A 21,518-nucleotide genomic window follows, 5' to 3' on the forward strand; every position below is an offset into this window, starting at 1 on the left:
CAAAAATTATGGCCGTCATTTCTGGAGCCATGTTCAAGGTAGAATATCTCAGCAAATAATGGATTTACAGGCCTGAAATTTTCTGTGGCAGTTGTCATGGACACCCAGACTTTGGTTATAGTCAAACAACAGACACTGACACTAAACTGTGAAGTTTATGTATGCTCAAACTATGGAAAATATTACACTGACTATTGCGAGCATCCATGTTTGAGACACTGAAGCATACCATTACACTCAAAGAAGACTTTCCAATTCTTGGCTACTTAATGCCAGCTATACTGGCTATGAAATATGTAAATTTGGCATATCTGTGGTAAACAGTTATTGTGGGAGAAACCTCAAATCTGAAAAAAAAAGAAATTTGTGGTTGAATTTTATTAAAAGAAAAGCTCAGGTGGGCAGTAAATGAAACTCTTCAAACTGATTCCATTTTGAAGGTATTGATATCTACTTTATGTGTTATAAATATGGCCTTCTTTATGAAACTCCTTCCTGGTTAATTTAAGCATCCAATTATGGCTAATTTGTGCACTTGCGAATGTATTTCTAGTGCTGAAATGACAATTTCATTTTAATTGTGTGCACACACTGCATTCATATGATTCATGGCACACCCCAGAATGCTTGCACATAGATCTGCCAGGGGGATTCCCAAGGTTTCCACGGTTACTAGGCTTATATCCACCTGCATGATGACCAATGCAGTGAATGGGGTTCTGCATGTCTGGACATGTTCAAAGCTGCTGCTGTCAGTCTGGTTGGAGTAAGAATGGCTGCACATCTTCATCCCTGTTCTTTTTGGTCTGATGAAAGTGAATGTCATCACACTTCTATCTGCAGGTAAATATTTTGATGATCTACATTTCAAATTTCTTTAAACAGACCAATAAACACTGAATGCAGTTTTTCTATTGGCATTGATCAGTCTTGTCAGACTCATGTAATGCTTTGGAATAACACTTTTCAATTTCATGGTTTCTTGTAGGAAACAAGGGGTCAAGCCCATCACAGACTTAGATGATGCAACAAGAGAACTTCTGCTTTGCAGAACAGGCACATCACACTCATCATGCAGGTGAATATAAGCCTAGCAACCATGGAAACCTTGGGGGATCCCCCTGGCAGATATGCCAAATTTACATATTTCTTCACCAGTATAGTTGGCATTAAGGAGCCAAGAAATGGAAAGGCTTCTTTGAGTGTAATGGTATGCTTCAGTGTCTCAAACATGGATGCTTGCAATAGTCAATGTAATATTTTCCATAGTTTGAGCATACATAAACGTCACAATTTAGTGTCAATGTCTGTTGGTTGACTATAGTCCAAGTCTGGGTGTCCACGACAACTGCCACAGAAAATTTCAGGTCTCAAAGTCCATTATTTGCTGAGATATTCTACCTTGAACATGGCTCCAGAAATGACGGGCCATAATTTTTGCCTAAAAAAACGGCAGACCCCATGCACACTAAATTGGCTATATCTCAGAAACTACTTGGCCTACAGGCCTCAAACTTCAGATTTGTTGTTCTGAATGGTCTGGGAATATTTTATTAAAATTGGAAGAAAATCTGAGACAAAGTGCGTGAGGCCCTCGTTGAACTGACATGGAATGACTCAGTACCAAGACAGATTCCGATACAAAAGCTCTTGCGGAATTTGTTAAACTTTATGTACCTTTTCATGCGTAATGTTCACAAGATGTGAGCTTGCTCTGTGTTCCCAGGGCTAAAACGTAGGCAGCAGATTTCAGAGGCTTTGCCTTCTGTGCTCCTACACTGCTGAACAATTTGTCCGCTGATATAAAGTCCACTTCAATTGAAACTTTTAAGGCAATCTTGAAATGTATTTTTTCTTCTGTTACCATTAGTTACACTGTTTTACTTCACCATTCACAGCTTCATAGTGGAGTGGAGCAGAAAAGGATTTTCACACAACAAAAGATCAAATCAAGACTTGCATCTCGTGTGCTTTCTGGAAAATTATACTAAGCAAAAATATAAACGCCCCATGTGAAATACTGATACAACGTAGGGTCAACAACTGTAAGTGAGCATATGCTCAGTTTTACCTGTACAACAGGGATAGTTCTCTTGATTTGTGTACCATTTTTAATCCATCTCTCTGTTAATGAGCATTTGCTCAGTGATTTCACTCATTACATGGGTGTGGGCATATCCAGACGGTGATAGGACAGACATGAGCAGTACCCAGACACTCCCGATACTGGGACAATAAAAGGCCATCACAAAATGTCCAATTTTGTCAAAGTCATCATGCCTCAATGTCTCAGGTCATGCGGGAACGTGCCATTGGTATGCTGGATGCAGGGATGTCCACCAGCAAGTCGCTGTACAGCTGAATGTCATTATCGGACGATAGGCCGTTTGAGAGTTTGTTTCAGACAGACGGGCAGTTATGCAAATCGACTACGTCCACGCCGGCACGTGTGATCACACCAGCACAAGATCAACATATCCGGCTTGTCCACCTACGGGATAACATTCCACAGGCCACGACAGACAACCTGATCAACCCTCTATGCGAAGGCGGTGTGTTGCTCTGAGAGACGCACATGGTGGACACACGAGATATTGAACATTCAATTTCTTCGAACTGCCCCCTAACGTGTTCAAGGGTTGTCAATCCTTTGCAGATGCCAATATCAAGATGTAATGGACGGTGATCTGAAGATTATTCATTAACAAAATGAATTTTGATTTGGTTCATATACTGCATAATCCTAATGTTAATAGAACTCGGGGCGTTTATATTTTTGTTCAGTGTTGATGAACTTTTAATTCTTGTTTTTCAAGAAAATCCTTGTTTGTACCATTTCATGATGAAGCTGGATAACTGGTGATGTAAAATGCAAAACTTGCACCATGCACAATTTCTCCAATCACTGGCACAGAAGCCGGTAGCATCTTCAGGGTTGTCTTGTCATCTTGCTAGTTTTCCTCACTAGTCACCTTCTCACATGGTCACTCGGTTTTGGGAATTGCTGCCTCCAGACAGAGTTTCCATACAGTACCATAGTGTTTGTTTTTCTTAACTGCGGTAAATGAAGTCAAAAACATAATCAGTGTGTTGGAAATGTTCATGTATCCATCCCTTGAGTTGTCTGAAAAAATGAATGTAAAATTAATGGTTTACATGTCTTATACTTATGCACACAATCATTTAGTATTTTTTAATTCTTTTAATTCATGATGTAAAGGTTACTTTCCAATGGGGCTGCCAACAAGTCATGACTACATCAACTATTGAAACCGTCGACAACCAATTTTGTAGTTGATGAGTCGTTTATTTTATTTAAGTCTGTTTGTCTCTCAATTCATAGTTTTAGGCAGCGAGCCATCCTGCCGTCATTTGGATGTTCAAATTTTAAAAAAGATGGCTGATTAAAACAGTGGCCGTCTTGTTCAAAGCTGTCTAAAACGCGCAATTTACCAAAGAAGCGGTCTGTGTGTGTGTGTGTGTGTGAATGCGTGCGTGCGGAGTCAACTGGCTGCAGACTGTGAGGGAGGGAGGGGGTGGTGGAGGAAGATTCCTGACCGGAGGCACGAGATGTTACATTCTGCTGAGAACCATCAGTGCACGTGAGACAGCGAGCACAGAGCAGAGAGAGGATTTTAACCCGAGTGAACACGTAAAAAAAATACAAAACAAAACCGTGGAGCTGCCTTTCTTTCTCTCTGCACTTTCTCTACCCGTACGGGTCCCGACGGCACCAATCTATTCACACCATGTGCGCGTCGTATACTGAATTTATCAATCAATCAATCAATTTTATTTATATAGCGCCAAATCAAAACAAACAGTTGCCCCAAGGCGCTTTATATTGTAAGGCAAGGCCATACAATAATTATGGAAAAACCCCAACGGTCAAAACGACCCCCTGTGAGCAAGCACTTGGCGACAGTGGGAAGGAAAAACTCCCTTTTAACAGGAAGAAACCTCCAGCAGAACCAGGCTCAGGGAGGGGCAGTCTTCTGCTGGGACTGGTTGGGGCTGAGGGAGAGAACCAGGAAAAAGACATGCTGTGGAGGGGAGCAGAGATCAATCACTAATGATTAAATGCAGAGTGGTGCATACAGAGCAAAAAGAGAAAGAAACACTCACTGCATCACGGGAACCCCCCAGCAGTCTAAGTCTATAGCAGCATAACTAAGGGATGGTTCAGGGTCACCTGATCCAGCCCTAACTATAAGCTTTAGCAAAAAGGAAAGTTTTAAGCCTAATCTTAAAAGTAGAGAGGGTGTCTGTCTCCCTGATCTGAATTGGGAGCTGGTTCCACAGGAGAGGAGCCTGAAAGCTGAAGGCTCTGCCTCCCATTCTACTCTTACAAACCCTAGGAACTACAAGTAAGCCTGCAGTCAGAGCGAAGTGCTCTATTGGGGTGATATGGTACTATGAGGTCCCTAAGATAAGATGGGACCTGATTATTCAAAACCTTATAAGTAAGAAGAAGAATTTTAAATTCTATTCTAGAATTAACAGGAAGCCAATGAAGAGAGGCCAATATGGGTGAGATATGCTCTCTCCTTCTAGTCCCTGTCAGTACTCTAGCTGCAGCATTTTGAATTAACTGAAGGCTTTTCAGGGAACTTTTAGGACAACCTGATAATAATGAATTACAATAGTCCAGCCTAGAGGAAATAAATGCATGAATTAGTTTTTCAGCATCACTCTGAGACAAGACCTTTCTAATTTTAGAGATATTGCGCAAATGCAAAAAAGCAGTCCTACATATTTGTTTAATATGCGCATTGAATGACATATCCTAATCAAAAATGACTCCAAGATTTCTCACAGTATTACTAGAGGTCAGGGTAATGCCATCCAGAGTAAGGATCTGGTTAGACACCATGTTTCTAAGATTTGTGGGGCCAAGTACAATAACTTCAGTTTTATCTGAGTTTAAAAGCAGGAAATTAGAGGTCATCCATGTCTTTATGTCTGTAAGACAATCCTGCAGTTTAGCTAATTGGTGTGTGTCCTCTGGCTTCATAGATAGATAAAGCTGAGTATCATCTGCGTAACAATGAAAATTTAAGCAATGCCGTCTAATAATACTGCCTAAGGGAAACATGTATAAACTGAATAAAATTGGTCCTAGCACAGAACCTTGTGGAACTCCATAATTAACCTTAGTCTGTGAAGAAGATTCCCCATTTACATGAACAAATTGTAATCTATTAGATAAATATGATTCAAACCACCGCAGCACAGTGCCTTTAATACCTATGGCATGCTCTAATCTCTGTAATAAAATTTTATGGTCAACAGTATCAAAAGCAGCACTGAGGTCTAACAGAACAAGCACAGAGATGAGTCCACTGTCTGAGGCCATAAGAAGATCATTTGTAACCTTCACTAATGCTGTTTCTGTACTATGATGAAATCTAAAACCTGACTGAAACACTTCAAATAGACCATTCCTCTGCAGATGATCAGTTAGCTGTTTTACAACTACCCTTTCAAGAATTTTTGAGAGAAAAGGAAGGTTGGAGATTGGCCTATAATTAAGTAAGATAGCTGGGTCAAGTGATGGCTTTTTAAGTAATGGTTTAATTACTGCCACCTTAAAAGCCTGTGGTACATAGCCAACTAATAAAGATAGATTGATCATATTTAAGATCAAAGCATTAATTAATGGTAGGGCTTCCTTGAGCAGCCTGGTAGGAATGGGGTCTAATAGACATGTTGATGGTTTGGAGGAAGTAACTAATGAAAATAACTCAGAACAATCTGAGAGAAAGAGTCTAACCAAATACCGGCATCACTGAAAGCAGCCAAACATAACGATACGTCTTTGGGATGGTTATGAGTAATTTTTTCTCTAATAGTTAAAATTTTATTAGCAAAGAAAGTCATGAAGTCATTATTAGTTAAAGTTAAAGGAATACTCCGCTCAATAGAGCTCTGACTCTGTCAGCCTGGCTACAGTGCTGAAAAGAAACCTGGGGTTGCTCTTATTTTCTTCAATTAGTGATGAGTAGTAAGATGTCCTAGCTTTACGGAGGGCTTTTTTTTATAGAGCAACAGACTCTTTTTCCAGGCTAAGTGAAGATCTTCTAAATTAGTGAGACGCCATTTCCTCTCCAACGTACGGGTTATCTGCTTTAAGCTGCGAGTTTGTAAGTTATACCACGGAGTCAGGCACTTCTGATTTATAGCTCTCTTTTTCAGAGGAGCTACAGCATCCAAAGTTGTCTTCAATGAGGATGTAAAACTATTGACGAGATACTCTATCTCACTTACAGGGTTTAGGTAGCTACTCTGTACTTTGTTGGTATATGGCATTAGAGAACATAAAGAAGGAATCATATCCTTAAACCTCGTTACAGCACTTTCTGAAAGACTTCTAGTGTAATGAAACGTATTCCCCACTGCTGGGTAGTCCATCAGAGTAAATGTAAATGTTATTAAGAAATGATCAGACAGAAGGGAGTTTTCAGGGAATACTGTTAAGTCTTCAATTTCCATACCATAAGTCAGAACAAGATCTAAGATATGATTAAAGTGGTGGGTGGACTCATTTACATTTTGAGCAAAGCCAATTGAGTCTAATAATAGATTAAATGCAGTGCTGAGGCTGTCATTCTCAGCATCTGTGTGGATGTTAAAATCGCCCACTATAATTATCTTATCTGAGCTAAGCACTAAGTCACACAAAAGGTCTGAAAATTCACAGAGAAACTCACAGTAACGACCAGGAGGACAACAAATAAAACTGGTTTTTGGGACTTCCAATTTGGATGGACAAGACTAAGAGTCAAGCTTTCAAATGAATTAAAGCTCTGTCTGGGTTTTTGATTAATTAATAAGCTGGAATGGAAGATTGCTGCTAATGCTCCGCCTCGGCCCGTGCTACGAGCGTTCTGGCAGTTAGTGTGACTCGGGGGTGTTGACTCATTTAAACTAACATATTCATCCTGCTGTAACCAGGTTTCTGTAAGGCAGAATAAATCAATATGTTGATCAATTATTATATCGTTTACTAACAGGGACTTAGAAGAGAGAGACCTAATGTTTAATAGACCACATTTAACTGTTTTAGTCTGTGGTGCAGTTGAAGGTGCTATATTATTATTTTTCTTTTTGAATTTTTATGCTTAAATAGATTTTTGCTGGTTATTGGTGGTCTGGGAGCAGGCACCGTCTCTACGGGGATGGGGTAATGAGGGGATGGCAGGGGGAGAGAAGCTGCAGAGAGGTGTGTAAGACTACAACTCTGCTTCCTGGTCCCAACCCTGGATAGTCACGGTTTGGAGGATTTAAGAAAATTGGCCAGATTTCTAGAAATGAGAGCTGCTCCATCCAAAGTGGGATGGATGTCGTCTCTCCTAACAAGACCAGGTTTTCCCCAGAAGCTTTGCCAATTATCTATGAAGCCAACCTCATTTTTTGGACACCACTCAGACAACCAGCAATTCAAGGAGAACATGCGGCTAAACATGTCACTCCCGGTCCGATTGGGGAGGGGCCCAGAGAAAACTACAGAGTCCGACATTGTTTTTGCAAAGTTACACACCGATTCAATGTTAATTTTAGTGACCTCCGATTGGCGTAACCGGGTGTCATTACTTTTTATGAGATTATGAGATGAAATAAATGGTTAAATAACCTTAAAAACGGGGGCGGAGTTAGCCTATTTTTAGGGGTGCTCAAGCGCCCCTAAATATATATATATATATATATATGCTTCTATACTACTATTTTTTAAACAACCTATTTCAAGCATTATGCCAAAATATGTATTACAAGAACACAGTAATTTGATCATCTCCCCTTCTTGGGCAAATGGTTCAATCCACGAAGCGTGCTGACATGCATCTGTCTCTCTGCTCTGGCATGTGTTTGTGTCGTGTGGTGCTGCTGCAGGTGGCGCTCATTTAGCAGAGGCACTGTCCTGTGAGTGCTGGTGGTAACCTCACCCAGCCGCGCTGTCAAGTGATTGCCAGGCAACTGTCACATTTGCGAGGTATTTATTTGCAGTTTATGTCTCTGAATGTGAAGAGCAAGTGCAACTTTCTGAAAAGTGCTTATTTTACTCACCTAGCTAGCTATCGCAAAACACAGTATATTGCTCTACAAATTAGTGCGCGCTGTGCGTGGTCAAATGTAAGATTGATTCAGTGTTTTTTTTTTCCAGCTAAATCCTCTTGTCAGCTACTAAATGGTGCTCGCCCTTCAATCTGTGTAGCTACCATTAACAAATCACTCTCCTACATCAAATACCATGTACAAAGATCTGACCTTAAATGCTTAGTTAAGGTCCTTAACTACCTTAACTAAGCATTTCAGAATTAAGACAGTAAACTTTATCACATTTGATAATAAGTGAATAATTTAAATTCCACCTAAAAAGGCATAAATCATAAAACTCATTTTGTATTTTTATTTGTTGGCAGTAAGTGACAAACCAAGCCTGCAGTGCAGTGATGGATAGAGCATTTTTTTCAAAAGCAAAAAAAAAGCTTCAGGTGAGGTTTGTGCACTCTATAGACCTTATGCGATAGTAGATATGGACATTGAGAATAGCAAAGGATGGAAAGTGAAGCTAAGGGTAACTTGAATATGTGTATCAGACTGTGGAGGTGTCTTACTTGTGTTACTGGTGTTTTGGTATGAATTCTGACTTTTAAGTCACACATTTTTATTTTTCTTACTTTTAAGAACTTCATTTGATCTTGTCTGTCCTTTCTATGCTTTGCTGTTAATTCAATAAATAATTCATATTCATATATTTCTTTTCCTGAACCCATTTATGTGCAGCGTACCATCTGTGTTCTCCATCCAGCCTTATAGTGGAGTGCTGCTGTAGCTGTGCTAAACCAGGTCCTCTGCACAGGGCACTAAACCTCACTGATCATAACTGCAACTACTGTATTTTTATGACTTACAACGTGGATGTGCGTGCTGCCAGAAAAACCGAGACATCAATAACTTTGTAGAATAAATAAATGAATAGCCAAAATTAAAACACAATCTAAGTAATGCCTAAAATTGTCTAAATGGAACTGAAAAGTGATACCAGGGTGAGTGCTCTGTACTAAGTACTATGACATAATAATCTGTTAAGATGAAATAAAAAATCTTCAGTAACTATAGGCTCATAAGACTAATATAAAAAGAAGGATAATATACTGTACTCAGCCTCTGAATATTTCAGACCTGGTCCTAAGTTGCAATGACTATTTGCCCTCAACATATTAGGAGATTAAATTATTTGTTATATAAACTGCACCAGAATGCAGGAATTTTATGTATGGGCCATTATCCATTGCTAATATTACTAATATGCTAATATTACAAGCAATGTTTTCACTCTGAAATCATGGGAAATTGTATTTCTGGACATCTAGAGTTTAAAAATTTTAAAAATGTGCTAAGCACCCCTAAAAGTGGAAGTCTAAAATCGCCTCTGCTTAAAAATATACTTAAAAAATGAGAATATATAAATGAACTGAGCAAAAATTCTGCATACACAGGTTTAAAAAACCCTGCTGTGGAGAAGCTCTGTGGTGACGTTCAGAGGGACAGATCACAAAAAGCAGGTGAGAACTCTGAACTTTAGCAGCTGTTATTTTCCAAAGGTACTTGTATGTATTTGTTCAATTTGTTTAATGTAGTGTTCGTAGTGTTCAAGCACAAAACGTGACTGATGAGGTGAAAAAAAGGATGACTATCACACTAAAATGAATTTGAGTCAGAATAAAAATACAAGCTGCAAGAGTTTTGTTATTTTTCAAAGTTATTACAGTGGGGTAAAAAAAAGTATTTTGTCAGTCCTTGAATGTGCAAGTTCTCCTACTTCGAAAGATGAGAGAGGTCTGTAATTTTCAACATGGGTACACTTCAGCTGTGAGAGACAAAACGAGAAAAAAGTCCAGGAAATCACATTGTAGGAATTTTAAAGAATTTATTTGTAAATTATGGTGGAAAATAAGTATTTGGTCAATAACAAAAGTTCAACTCAATACTTTGTAACATAGTCTTTGTTGGCAATGACAGAGGTCAAACGTTTCCTGTAAGTCTTCACCAGGTTTGCACACACTGTAGCTGGTATTTTGGCCCATTCCTCCATGCAGATCTCCTCTAGAGCAGTAATGTTTTGGGGCTGTCGCTGGGCAACATGGACTTTCAACTCCCTCAACAAATTTTCTATGGGGTTGAAGTCTGGAGACTCGCTTGGCCACTCCAGGACCTTGAAATGCTTTTTATGGAGCTACTCCTTTGTTGCCTGAGCGGTGTGTTTGGGATCATTGTCATGCTGGAAGACCCAGCTACATTGCATCTTCAATGCTCTCACTGATGGAAGGAGGTTTTGGCTTAAAATCTCATGATACATGGCCCCGTTCATTCTTCCCTTAACACGGATCAGCTGTCCTGTCCCTTTTGCAGAAAAACAGCCCCAAACCATGATGTTTCCACCCCCATGCTTCACAGTAGATATGATGTTCTTGGAATGCAACTCAGCATTCTTCTTCCTCTAAACACGACGAGCTGAGTTTTTACCAAAAAGTTCTATTTTGGTTTCATCTGACCACATGATATTCTTCCAATCCTCTTCTGGATCATCCATAACATCCATATGCTCTGGCAAACTTCAGACGGGCCTGGACATGTACTGGCTTAAGCAGAGGGACACGCCTGGCACTGCAGGATTTGAGTCCCTCTCTGCGTAGTGTGTAGCCTTTGTTACTTTGGTCCCAGCTCGCTGCAGATCATTCATCAGGTCCCTCCGTGTAGTTCTCGGATTTTTGCTCACCGTTCTGATGGTCATTTTGACCCCACAGGATGACATCATGCGTAGAGCCCCAGATCAAGGTAAATTATCAATGTTCTTGTATGTCTTCCATTTTCTTACAATTGCTCTCACAGCTGATTTATTCACACCAACCTGCTTGACTATTGCAGATTTACTCTTCCCAGTCTGGTGCACATCTACAATGTGCTTCCTGGTGTCCTTCGGCAGCTCTTTGGTCTTGGTCATGGTTGAGTTTGGAGTCTGACTGCTTGAGGCTGTGGACAGATGTCTTTTATACAGATAAAGAGTTCCAACAGATGCCACTAATACAGATAACAGGTGGAGGACAGAAGAGCTTCTTAAAGAAGTTACAGGTCTGTGAGAGCCAGAAATCTTGATTGTTTGTTATTGACCAAATACTTATTTTCCACCACAATTTATAAATAAATTCTTTAAAAATCCTACAATGTGATTTCCTGGATTTTTTTTCCTCATCATCTCTAACAGTTGAAGTGTACCTATGATGAAAATTACAGACCTCTCTCATCTTTTTAAGTAGAACTTGCACAATCAGGGACTGACTAAATACTTTTTTAACCCACTGTATAAGCTATATGTTTTATTGATTTCAAAGTGAGTTGCCTCTTATTTTATTCTGATTTATTAAACAAACAAAAAAAAAAAATCAGCCTGCACAGTTCAGTTCAGTTGATATCAAAGTTTGCATTCACATGTCCATGTATTTTTTCCTTCTTTATAAGAGTTTAGTGTTTGCATTTGCCCCACAAAGTTTTAAAACACAATAAAATGTTCACACTTTTCTTTATAGCATTTCTGTCATTTCAGAAATGCAACACAAACAACCACAAATCAGAAAAAGTTGGGACTATATGTAAAATGAAGAGCAAAATAAAAATGTTGCACTATTCCCAGTTTCTCCTCTCAAAGAAGCCAAAAGATCTTCCAGAGTTGTGTCTTGGTGGCTTCCCTCACTTTTCTCCTTCCAGCATGGACATTTCGTTTTTGAGAACTGCCTACCTGACACAGATTTACTATAAAGTATCACACTGTTTGTATTTCTGAATGATTGATGTAAATGAAGTCTAACAAATAGTCATTGATTTGGAAATGTTCATATTTTCATCCCCTGACGTTTCTCGGAAAATGCTACATGCCTTAAATTTAGGAAATTACGTATGATCCGACTTGTCGACTAATCACAGAAACAATTGTTGACTAGTCGACTATCAAAATAGTCGTTTGTGGCAGCCCTACTTTCCAATATGAGTATAAAGAACTTTTTTTTTTTAAATTTATTATAAAAAGCCTGATTTTTTTTTATTTATTTATTCATTTTTATGTCATAAACATTTAAATAAATAAAAGCTCAAGCCTGCACAAATGTTTCACATCACTGCAATGTAAACTATGTGATAAAATATGAGAAAGCTCGTGCACAAATAAAGGCTGCAACTGCATGCAGAATTAGTGACTGCAGTACACAGGTCAGATCATTAGACTGAAGTCACTGTTCTCAGACAATTTCCAGTCTTTAAAATAAAATTTATCTTTTAAAACAAGAGCTGAAACTAGAGACTCTGCACCAAGATGGATCATTTCTACCTTAATAACTGACTTCTTTTTTTCATCTTTGTTAAAATCCTTGGATCTGTTAGAATGGCCAAAGCAGTGGGTCAGCCTGGTGAGTCTGGTCTGCTTGAGATTTCTTTCCCAAGAAATGCCAGAGGGAGTTTGCCTGTGTGCTTGCTCAGTGGGGTTTATAAGGGTTGAGGCCTTGAGGCAGCATTGTTGTGATTTGGCGCTATACAAATTGAAAACCTTGTCTACAGAGTTTGTGTTCAGCTTCCCAGATTGCCTTAAAGTGCAAGAAAAACTTGATAATACAATGCAATGGAAAAAAACATTTGATCAGACCTGGCTGATCCATAGTGTCAGTAAATGTTTTATTTAAATCATAGCCTATGTAAGTGTACATAAACACACAAACTCTAATGCGTGACTAACTGTACAGCCTTAAAGATTATGATTATTTTTTAGATGATTTTTCATGTGATGTGAGTGTTGGGAGCAGCGGCTCTTGGTAAGAACCTTTTGGTACCTTTTTGTTTATTACAATGAATGAAACAATTCATGTATTTTTTTCTTTTCTCAAGATTCCATTCAGCTTTTTACTTACGTAATGCCATGGGGGGGCAAGCAGCATGCATTCTCAGACCTGCCATACCCATCATACCTTTAAGACAAAGAGGAAAAGTCAATTGCAGGAAGCTAAGACCAAAATCAAAGTTACCAAAACATCAGTTAATAAACAACTAGATAATAAAACTTCAAATAAGCTTGTGCTTTAAGTTGAGGTGGTTAAACGACAAATACACTTTACTTCTGCCAGTGTTTGTTTGGATCCTCATTTGCTGCAGTGACTTTTCCTGGGGTCCAACAGATTTACAAATATAGTACATTAAAAATACGTTTAAAAAATATATAAAAATAAATGAAAATAAAAATCACATATCAAAACCAAAAACATCTCAAATCAAATTAATTATCTATATATATTGAAAGGGTTGACTCAAATTACTCCTTATACCGATAAATACTGTTTCAGAGGCTTTTTAAAGAAACAATTTGCAATGAGTTTAATGTGATCTGGTAATAAATTCCATTTATGCATACCCCTGAATGTGACAGTGTTCTTAATGGCATTGGTTCTAGCTACAGGTAACGTAAAATTTCCCACCACAGCATGTCTGGTTCTGTAAGTATGATTTTCTGAACTAAAATAAAAATTCCTAAACAAAATATAAAGTAACTTAGTGACAATCATCTTTCCAACAAAAATGATCAGCGAATATAAAAATCTATCTTTGACAAACAACCAGTTTAATTTTTTATGCATTGTGATGATATTTGTCCTATAACTGCATCAAAGTGCCACACAAGCAGCCCTATTCTAAATTCTAAATTCTATATTTAGCATTTTTCCAGTAGCATTTGACCAAACTACTGGGCAATAGTCCAAATATACAAATAATAGTGTATTAATAGCATACTTCCTTGTAGTGCAACATGTCTTCTCATAATTGATATACCCCTGCCCATTTTTTACAAAAATATTATTTATATGTGTTTTAAGTGTTTTTATTTTTTTGAATCTTGCAGCGCTCTCTTTCTCTCTTCTTTTGAAAAAAGATAGTAAACTATCTTATGTGTTTGTTCTGTGAGCGCATTTAATTTGGGCTTTTATGTGTGTGTGTGTGGGGGGGGGGGGGGGATTTCAAGGTGCAATCAGGGACCGGAGGGTGTCCAGGTTGGTGACATCAGAGTTGCATCTCTGCTTTTTGTGGATGATGTGGTTCTGTTGGCTTCATCAGGCAGTGACCTCTGATGTGGAATGAACAGGTTTCAGGCTGAGTATGAAGCAACTGGGATGAGAGACAGCACCTCCTAATCTGACATCATGGTCCTCTGTTGGAAAAGGGTGGGTTGTCCCCTCTGGGTCAGGCAAGAGGCATCACCAGAGTAAGAAGCTCGTCTATCCGGGAGGGACTCGAAGCAGAGCCACTACTTTGTTGCATCAAAAGGAGCCAGTTGAGATGGTTCGGTCATCTGCTGAGGATACCCCCTGGTCTGCTCCCAAGGAAGGTCTTCCAAGCACATTCAACCTGGTGGAGATCTTGAGGTAGACCCAGGACATGGTTGAGGGACTGTATTTCCCAGCTGGTTTGGAAATGCCTTGAGAATCCGTGGGAAGAGTTCCATGACTTGGCTGAGGATAGGGAAGCTGAGCTGCTCAATCTGTAACTTACCTTTTCCATTGGTATAATCCAGAGTGGTTGAGAGTTTGACAAAAGTCCACAGCAGAAAAGTGATTTCTGACTTGACAACAGTCATGTGACTTTTTTTTTTTTCAATCTCTGAAATGTTTTTTTAAAGACTGGTGTCCTGTCCAGGGTGTACCCCTCATGCCCCTTATGGACTGCTGGGATAAGCTCCAGCCCCTGCGACCCTGAATTGGAGTAAGGAGTTGAAGGTGAGTGTTTTGAGATTTTTAATGTCAGCACCTTTGTTCCAGTAAAAACAGTGAATTATTTAATATTGGTTGTTTGATGTTTAATGTCTGAAAGTCACCTCTCATTTTGCTGAGTAGCATGAAGGCGCCCAAAGCCACACAGCACAGTGTTGCCAGATGCAGCTGATGGTTTATAGCTAACACAAAAAAATGTTCAATAACTGTCACAATACACAATACTGCCCAAAATGTTCATTCTATATTTTTGCTGTGCTTTAACTGTCCTAATTAGTTTGACTAGCAGATCATTAGAAGCGATGTGCTCAATGTGTCCTTTTCTGAAAAGTGCAAGTGAACTTATGTTATCTTAAATAATAATAAAAATTTGATTTTTAAATTTCTGATGGTTCAAATTACATTACTTTATTCTTAATCATTACAAATTGCAAGTCAAACATGCATTGCATCCTCCATAGCCAGCATTCTGCTACTTTGAAAAAATAACATTCATGCCTTTGAAATATTTAACATTACAATTAGGGATGTCGCGATCCGGTCACGTGATCGGAAATCGGGCCCAATCACGTGGTTTCAGACTTGATCGAAATCGGACATTGCATCCCGATCAGGAATCCGATATAGATTTTATCTTCATTATTTTGATCAGCGCTAGTTCAAGCTCATTATTGCAGATTAATGGGCCTTTCACGCATCGGAAGCGTCAGAGGCGTCATGAATCGGTCTAAAAAGCATTATTTTCAGTGAGACGTGTTGCTTTTTAGAGGCGTTGTTACGTCAAAAGCCGAGCTAAAGCGACACTTCTGACGGGAGCGCGCATTGCCGCTTGTCGCCAGGCTGACGCGGTCAAAGTTTAACCCAGTTTTTTTTTTTTTTTTTAAATTGAACAAAAGAAAAAACATAGGTTCAACTGGACATTCTCGCATATGCGTGCGGCTGAAACCGATTCCAGAGGAGAAAATGGAACAAAAGTTGTGGAATGAATTTTGGAAGAAGAGATGGATTTGTAAACCGGATAGAGGTGGGGGGAGTTACGCGCGCAAAGTTTCTTTCGCAGAACTGCTGTTGGTGTGTTTATGCGCTCAGCCTGACGCCTCGATGGAATGACAAGAGGATGATGGACACTTTCCCACCGAAACTCTTGCTCAGCCATGCTTCCGTGCGCAGCAGGACCCGGTGCTGACCAAGTCCTCAGGATGACGATCTGTCATCTGATTAACAAAAAGAAAAAAAATTGTCCTGTGACCGTTTGTCTGCAAAACAGAGCGAGAGATGGTGTGCGCACGAGAGACGTGCACACTCATCACATTTAGGAGTGCGTCTTAAAGAGCTTCCATCTTCATTCACGTTCACTGCGCTGCTCTGAACTTGTTGAACACTGATAAAGTATCAGAGGGGTACACTGCAGGGCTGGATCTAGAGTGAAAATCTGACAGATGCATTTTTGCCCAATGATAAAATAAAAATCGTACGCGTCTTGTTATTCAATAATCTTCATTCTTTTGTGTGCAACATACACTGTTACACTTCTTTTAATATATTTATTACACTTCATGGACCATAGTAAAGAAGCTTGAATCTTTGACTGGACTGGGTTGCTTGACGCGAGGACGTTTCGCTTCAAATCGCAGAAGCTTCCTCAGCTAAAATTCTTGCTCTGGTGGTCTGACTTCTGTCTTGACTCTTGTAGAGAAGAATAATCAAGAAGTCACAAAAGCTGGAGTTTTAAACCTAACCAGACCCCTCCTACCGAAAGGCAGACTGCTACAGGCTGATGACTAAACAATAGCTGTAATTAGCACCTATTGTGCTCTAGCTAGTACCCTCCTAATGACAGGTCAGCTGTCCCTCTCCTGATGGCTCCCTTGACGACTCTGCTGATGACGTGAATGACTCTTTACCATGAACAAAAGACTGAAACTGCTTTGACCTGAGTACCCCACTGTAAACAGGGGATAAAACGTGTCTCAGACCCCCTCCCCGGTTAAGGCTGGGTTTCAGACGCTTCACAAAGAATGCGTCCTTGACCCCTCTCTCAAACCATTTCTTCTCTCTGGCTAATATTTTAACTTCCTTGTCCTCAAACGTGTGGTTAGTGTCTTTCAGGTGGAGATGAACTGCAGACTGAGGTCCACTGGCGCCCTCTCTGCGGTGCCGGTACAGCCTTTTGTGTAAAGGTTGCTTAGTCTCACCTATGTAGTGTTCGTTACAGTTTTCCTGACATCTGATAGAATACACTACATTGCTCTCTTTGTAACTAGGGATCCTGTCCTTAGGGTGAACTAATTTCTGTCTCAAGGTGTTAACCGGTTTAAAGTAAATTGGGATTTTGTGCTGTCTGAAGATCCTCTGTAGTTTTTACCCTACTCCTGCTAAATAAGGGAGAGACACTCTTCTTGTCTCCGTCTGCTGTCTATCTGGTCTCTTTGTTCTCTGGGACTTCTGCACTTTGTCCAGGGACCATCGTGGGTACCCACATACTGTGAGGGCTTTCCGGACAAGTTGTTGTTCTTTAGCTCTTCCCTCTGCAGTTGTGGGCACCTGTAGGGCTCTGTGTTGAAGCGTCCTGATCACTCCGAGCTTGTGTTCAAGGGGGTGGTTTGAGCCAAAGAGCAGATATTGGTCAGTGTGAGTTGGTTTTCTGTAAACCCCTGTCTGGAGCTGCCTGTTCTCTCCAATCGTAACATCACAGTCCAAGAAGGCTAAATGGTTGTTTCTGGCATCCTCACGTGTGAACTTGATATTGGCATCCACCGAGTTGATGTGTTCTGTAAAGTCCTCAACTTCCTGTTGCTTGATTTTAACCCATGTGTCATCAACATATCTGAACCAGTGACTGGGAGAAATGCCCGTGAAAGACGTCAAGGCTGTCTTCTCCACTCACTCCGTGTACAGATTGGCCACAATGGGGGATACCGGAGACCCCATCGCACAGCCATGAATCTGCCTGTAGTAATTCCCCCTAAACAGGAAATACGTGGTGTTAAGACAGATCTCCAAGAGCTGGCAGATGTGGTCTGGTGTGAGTTTGGTCCTTTCAAGTAGAGACACATCCTCCAGCAGTCTCTGCCTCACAGCTGAGACGGCCTCAGCGGTGGGGATGCAGGTGAACAATGAAGTCACATCAAAAGACACGATTGTTTCATCTGCCTACAGCTGCAGGTCCTTGATCTTGTTCACAAAATCTTGTGTGTTCTCCACATGGTGTTCTGAGTTACCCTCTAGAGGAGCCAAAATCCACTTGAGGTGCTTGGCCATATTGTACGTGATGGAATCTGTGCTACATACAATAGGCCTGAGTGGCACATCCTGTTTGTGGATTTTGGGCAGTCCATAGATGCACGGAGTGGCGTCCCCAGCGTACAGTCTGTAGTATGTCTGCCTGTCGATGAGTCCCTCTTTCTCCAGGTTTTGGAGGTAGCTAATGATTTTCTTCTTATAGCCCGCTCGTGGGGTCTCTCTTCAGACGTTCGTATGTACTGGAGTCACTGAGCAAGTTGTTGATCTTGGCCTCGTAGTCAGTTGTGCTCAGGACCACCGTGCATCTGCCTTTATCCGCTGGCAGGATAAGGATGCTTTGGTCCTTTTTCAGTGCTGACAAAGCTTTCCGTTCTTCTCCTGTGATGTTGGACAGAGGAGGCTTAGCACTGTTCAGCACTGCTGTGACTCTTAGTCGGAGGTCCCCAGCTTCTGACTCTGACAAACTGTTATGTTTAATGGCTGACTCTACTGCAGTGAAGTAATCTACTGTTGGTATATGTTTAGGGGTCACTGAGAAATTTAGTCCTTAGCGAGCACAGTCCTTTTCTGTCTGTGTAAGAACCCTGTTGGAGAGATTCTTTATCCAATTTTCCCTGCTGTCACTAATTTGTCTGGGTGTATCTTTAAAATACTCCCACTGAAAGTACGTCTTTTCTGCGCTAAAAGGTTGTGAAACTTCCTGATTTGCCGCTCCTTACTTTTTAAATGCTCAGCCATTTGAATTTTAACTATGAACTTTGTGATCTTATTATGGGCCTCTTCCTCCACTAAAGTTTCTAAAATTTTGTGCAGACTATCAAGATTATTTTGGAGGTCTAATATTTTAAAATGAAGCCTTCTAATTCTAAGACCCAAAATCCTCCTAAGGTAACTGTGCTGGATCTTTTCAGCTGTGTGACCTGCTTCTAGTGCCTTTTGCTTCATGCATTTGGGAATAACATTGTTTTGTTTGCATCTCAGGTTAAATCTTAAGTGGTTTCTAAAGTTAGCTATCTTTTTAGCAGTCTTTTCCAGCTTATGTACCAGTGCCAGGGCCTCATGCCTGAAGACTGAAACTGCTTTGAAATGGTTTGAGAGAGGGGTCAAGGAGGCATTCTTTGTGAAACGTCTGAAACCCAGCCTTAACCGGGAGGGGGTCTGAGACACGCTTTATCCCCTGTTTACAGTGGGGTACTCAGGTCAAAGCAGTTTCAGTCTTTTGTTCATGGTAAAGAGTCATTCACGTCATCAGCAGAGTCGTCAAGGGAGCCATCAGGAGAGGGACAGCTGCCCTGTCATTAGGAGGGTACTAACTAGAGCACAATAGGTGCTAATTACAGCTATTGTTTAGTCATCAGCCTATAGCAGTCTGCCTCTCGGTAGGAGGGGTCTGGTTAGGTTTAAAACTCCAGCTTTTGTGACTTCTTGATTATTCTTCTCTACAAGAGTCAAGACAGAAGTCAGACCACCAGAGCAAGAATTTTAGCTGAGGAAGCTTCTGCGATTTGAAGCGAAACGTCCTCGCGTCAAGCAAACCCAGTCCAGTCAAAGATTCAAGCTTCTCTACTATGGAAACCACCTGGACAACTGAGAGCCTACACAGAAACATTCATGGACCATAGTGAACACTTATTTGTATAAATATGTCCTAAAAACAACACTATAATAACAAAAATTGACTGTAAACAGGATCAAATTTATTGCCAAAATCTTTCAATTATACCTGAATCTATACATTATTTTTTTCAATTGATAAAATCAATAAAAAGATGACTGCATATATTCTTAATAATAATATATTGAGATACAGACAGTTCACAGAAGACATTTTCCATTGATCCAAAATTAGAAACAGTCCAGCAGTTAACAATATTCATCATGTCCAAGACTAAATATACTAAAACAAATACATCACAATTCTACACATACTACAATTGTGATATGTGTAGAATTGTGATGTATTTGTTTTAGTATATTTAGATTTTGTTGTGATTTGGCACTTTCTAAGCCAATTAAATTGAAATTGAATTGAAATTGAACATTTTATTGACTCTTAAAGTAAATATGAAATTGGTGACTGGATCCTTAAACTTTGGACATAATAAACGCTACATGGTGGATCCTTGATTTCTGGACATAAACAGGAATAAACAAAATCTGTAGTTTTTGTCAAAAGCATTTCCTTTCAGACATTATTGGCATAATGTCTTTCCATACATCTGAGCTGAGCTCTTACAGCTGCTGTCCTTCACTTCAGGATGTAATTTGTAAAAAAATACAGCACGTTTCATTTTTGGAGGGAAAAAAAAAAATGTTTTAGTCGATTGCAGTTTCTTGTCTGTATTACAACGTTTGGAAAGAGGTGTCATTTTATTTAAAGCGGCAATTCGTTTTGAAGTTATTTTGACCGGACTCTGACTCAGCAGAGAGCTGCGCAGCGTTTGAAGCTGTGCCAACAGAATGGAGGGCAATTTTCGCTTCTTGACTACAACAAGACAAGAGTCCCCAGTTAGTTACTTTAATCCACACAAAAGTGACTCAGTATTTTAATGGCTTTGAGAGGGATTAAGAAGCGGACTTGCCGCTTCTGAAGAGCAGCGAATCGAAGAACCAACGAGCTAGCGGATCGAAGCATTGCTTCAAGGCTTCAAAGTGGAGTCACGCTACAGAAACAGTTGATTACAGAGCCACGGCAGACCAAACCCTGAATATCCTACTTTATTTGTACGTCCGTATGACTCTGAAACTTGGAAAAATCTGTATAATTTACGTACTATAGGTTGACATGAAAACCACCGAAAAGCTGTGTTCACCACAGGGACACGTTCGGCACTATTCGGGAGTATTCAAGATTTTTTTTTTTTTTTACAGATGACGACCGATGCAACCGCATTGGTCCAAACCGGTCTGGATCCAGGCATGCACTGAGGACTGTCAGGATGTAAATGTAAGTTTTTCTTTTTTTTTTCCTTTTACTTTTCAAGTTGACTTTTGAACTTTCGACGCTCTGAGCTGTGACGTAGCTTCGCGCTGTCCAATAGGAACGATGCGTCGGGCCAAAAAACGGAAGACTTGTTGAAGAAACCACTGATCTCTACAAAACAGATCAGTGCAGAAACCACTGATCTCTATAAAACAGAAACGTGTCACAGGACTGCTCATTTGTAGAGCAGTTTTCTAAAGAAAAATCCTTGGAAATGTTTTTTGTTGCTGTTTGTTACCTCAAAATTTCTGATTACTGTTTTAAAAAAGTTTAGAACACTTGCAATTAAAATAGCTAAATCAATAAATGGTTCTTTTGAAACCTTGCATATGTTAATTAAAACCACCTGTTATTTCAGATTTGATAATTTCTTGTTAAACATAAGGAATCAATCAATCAATCAATCAATTTTTTTTATATAGCGCCAAATCACAACAAACAGTTGCCCCAAGGCGCTTTATATTGCAAGGCAAGGCCATACAATAATT

At 39.9% G+C, this 21,518-nt stretch overlaps 1 protein-coding gene across 5 annotated transcripts in view; it reads right to left on the bottom strand.

Moving 5' to 3' along the window:
• The window catches only part of LOC117508266 (von Willebrand factor A domain-containing protein 5A-like), a 131,668-nt gene that overhangs the window by 81,979 nt on the left and 28,171 nt on the right, over positions 1-21,518 (bottom strand). For all 5 annotated transcript variants that reach the window (XM_034167952.1, XM_034167951.1, XM_034167950.1 and 2 more), the window contains exon 4: positions 12,957-13,013. In XM_034167952.1, coding sequence (XP_034023843.1) covers positions 12,957-13,013 — 57 coding nt within the window. The remainder of the gene's footprint in view (positions 1-12,956; positions 13,014-21,518) is intronic.

The sequence above is a fragment of the Thalassophryne amazonica genome, chromosome 4, assembly GCF_902500255.1.
Source record: "Thalassophryne amazonica chromosome 4, fThaAma1.1, whole genome shotgun sequence".
Classification (NCBI taxonomy): Eukaryota; Metazoa; Chordata; class Actinopteri; order Batrachoidiformes; family Batrachoididae; genus Thalassophryne; species Thalassophryne amazonica.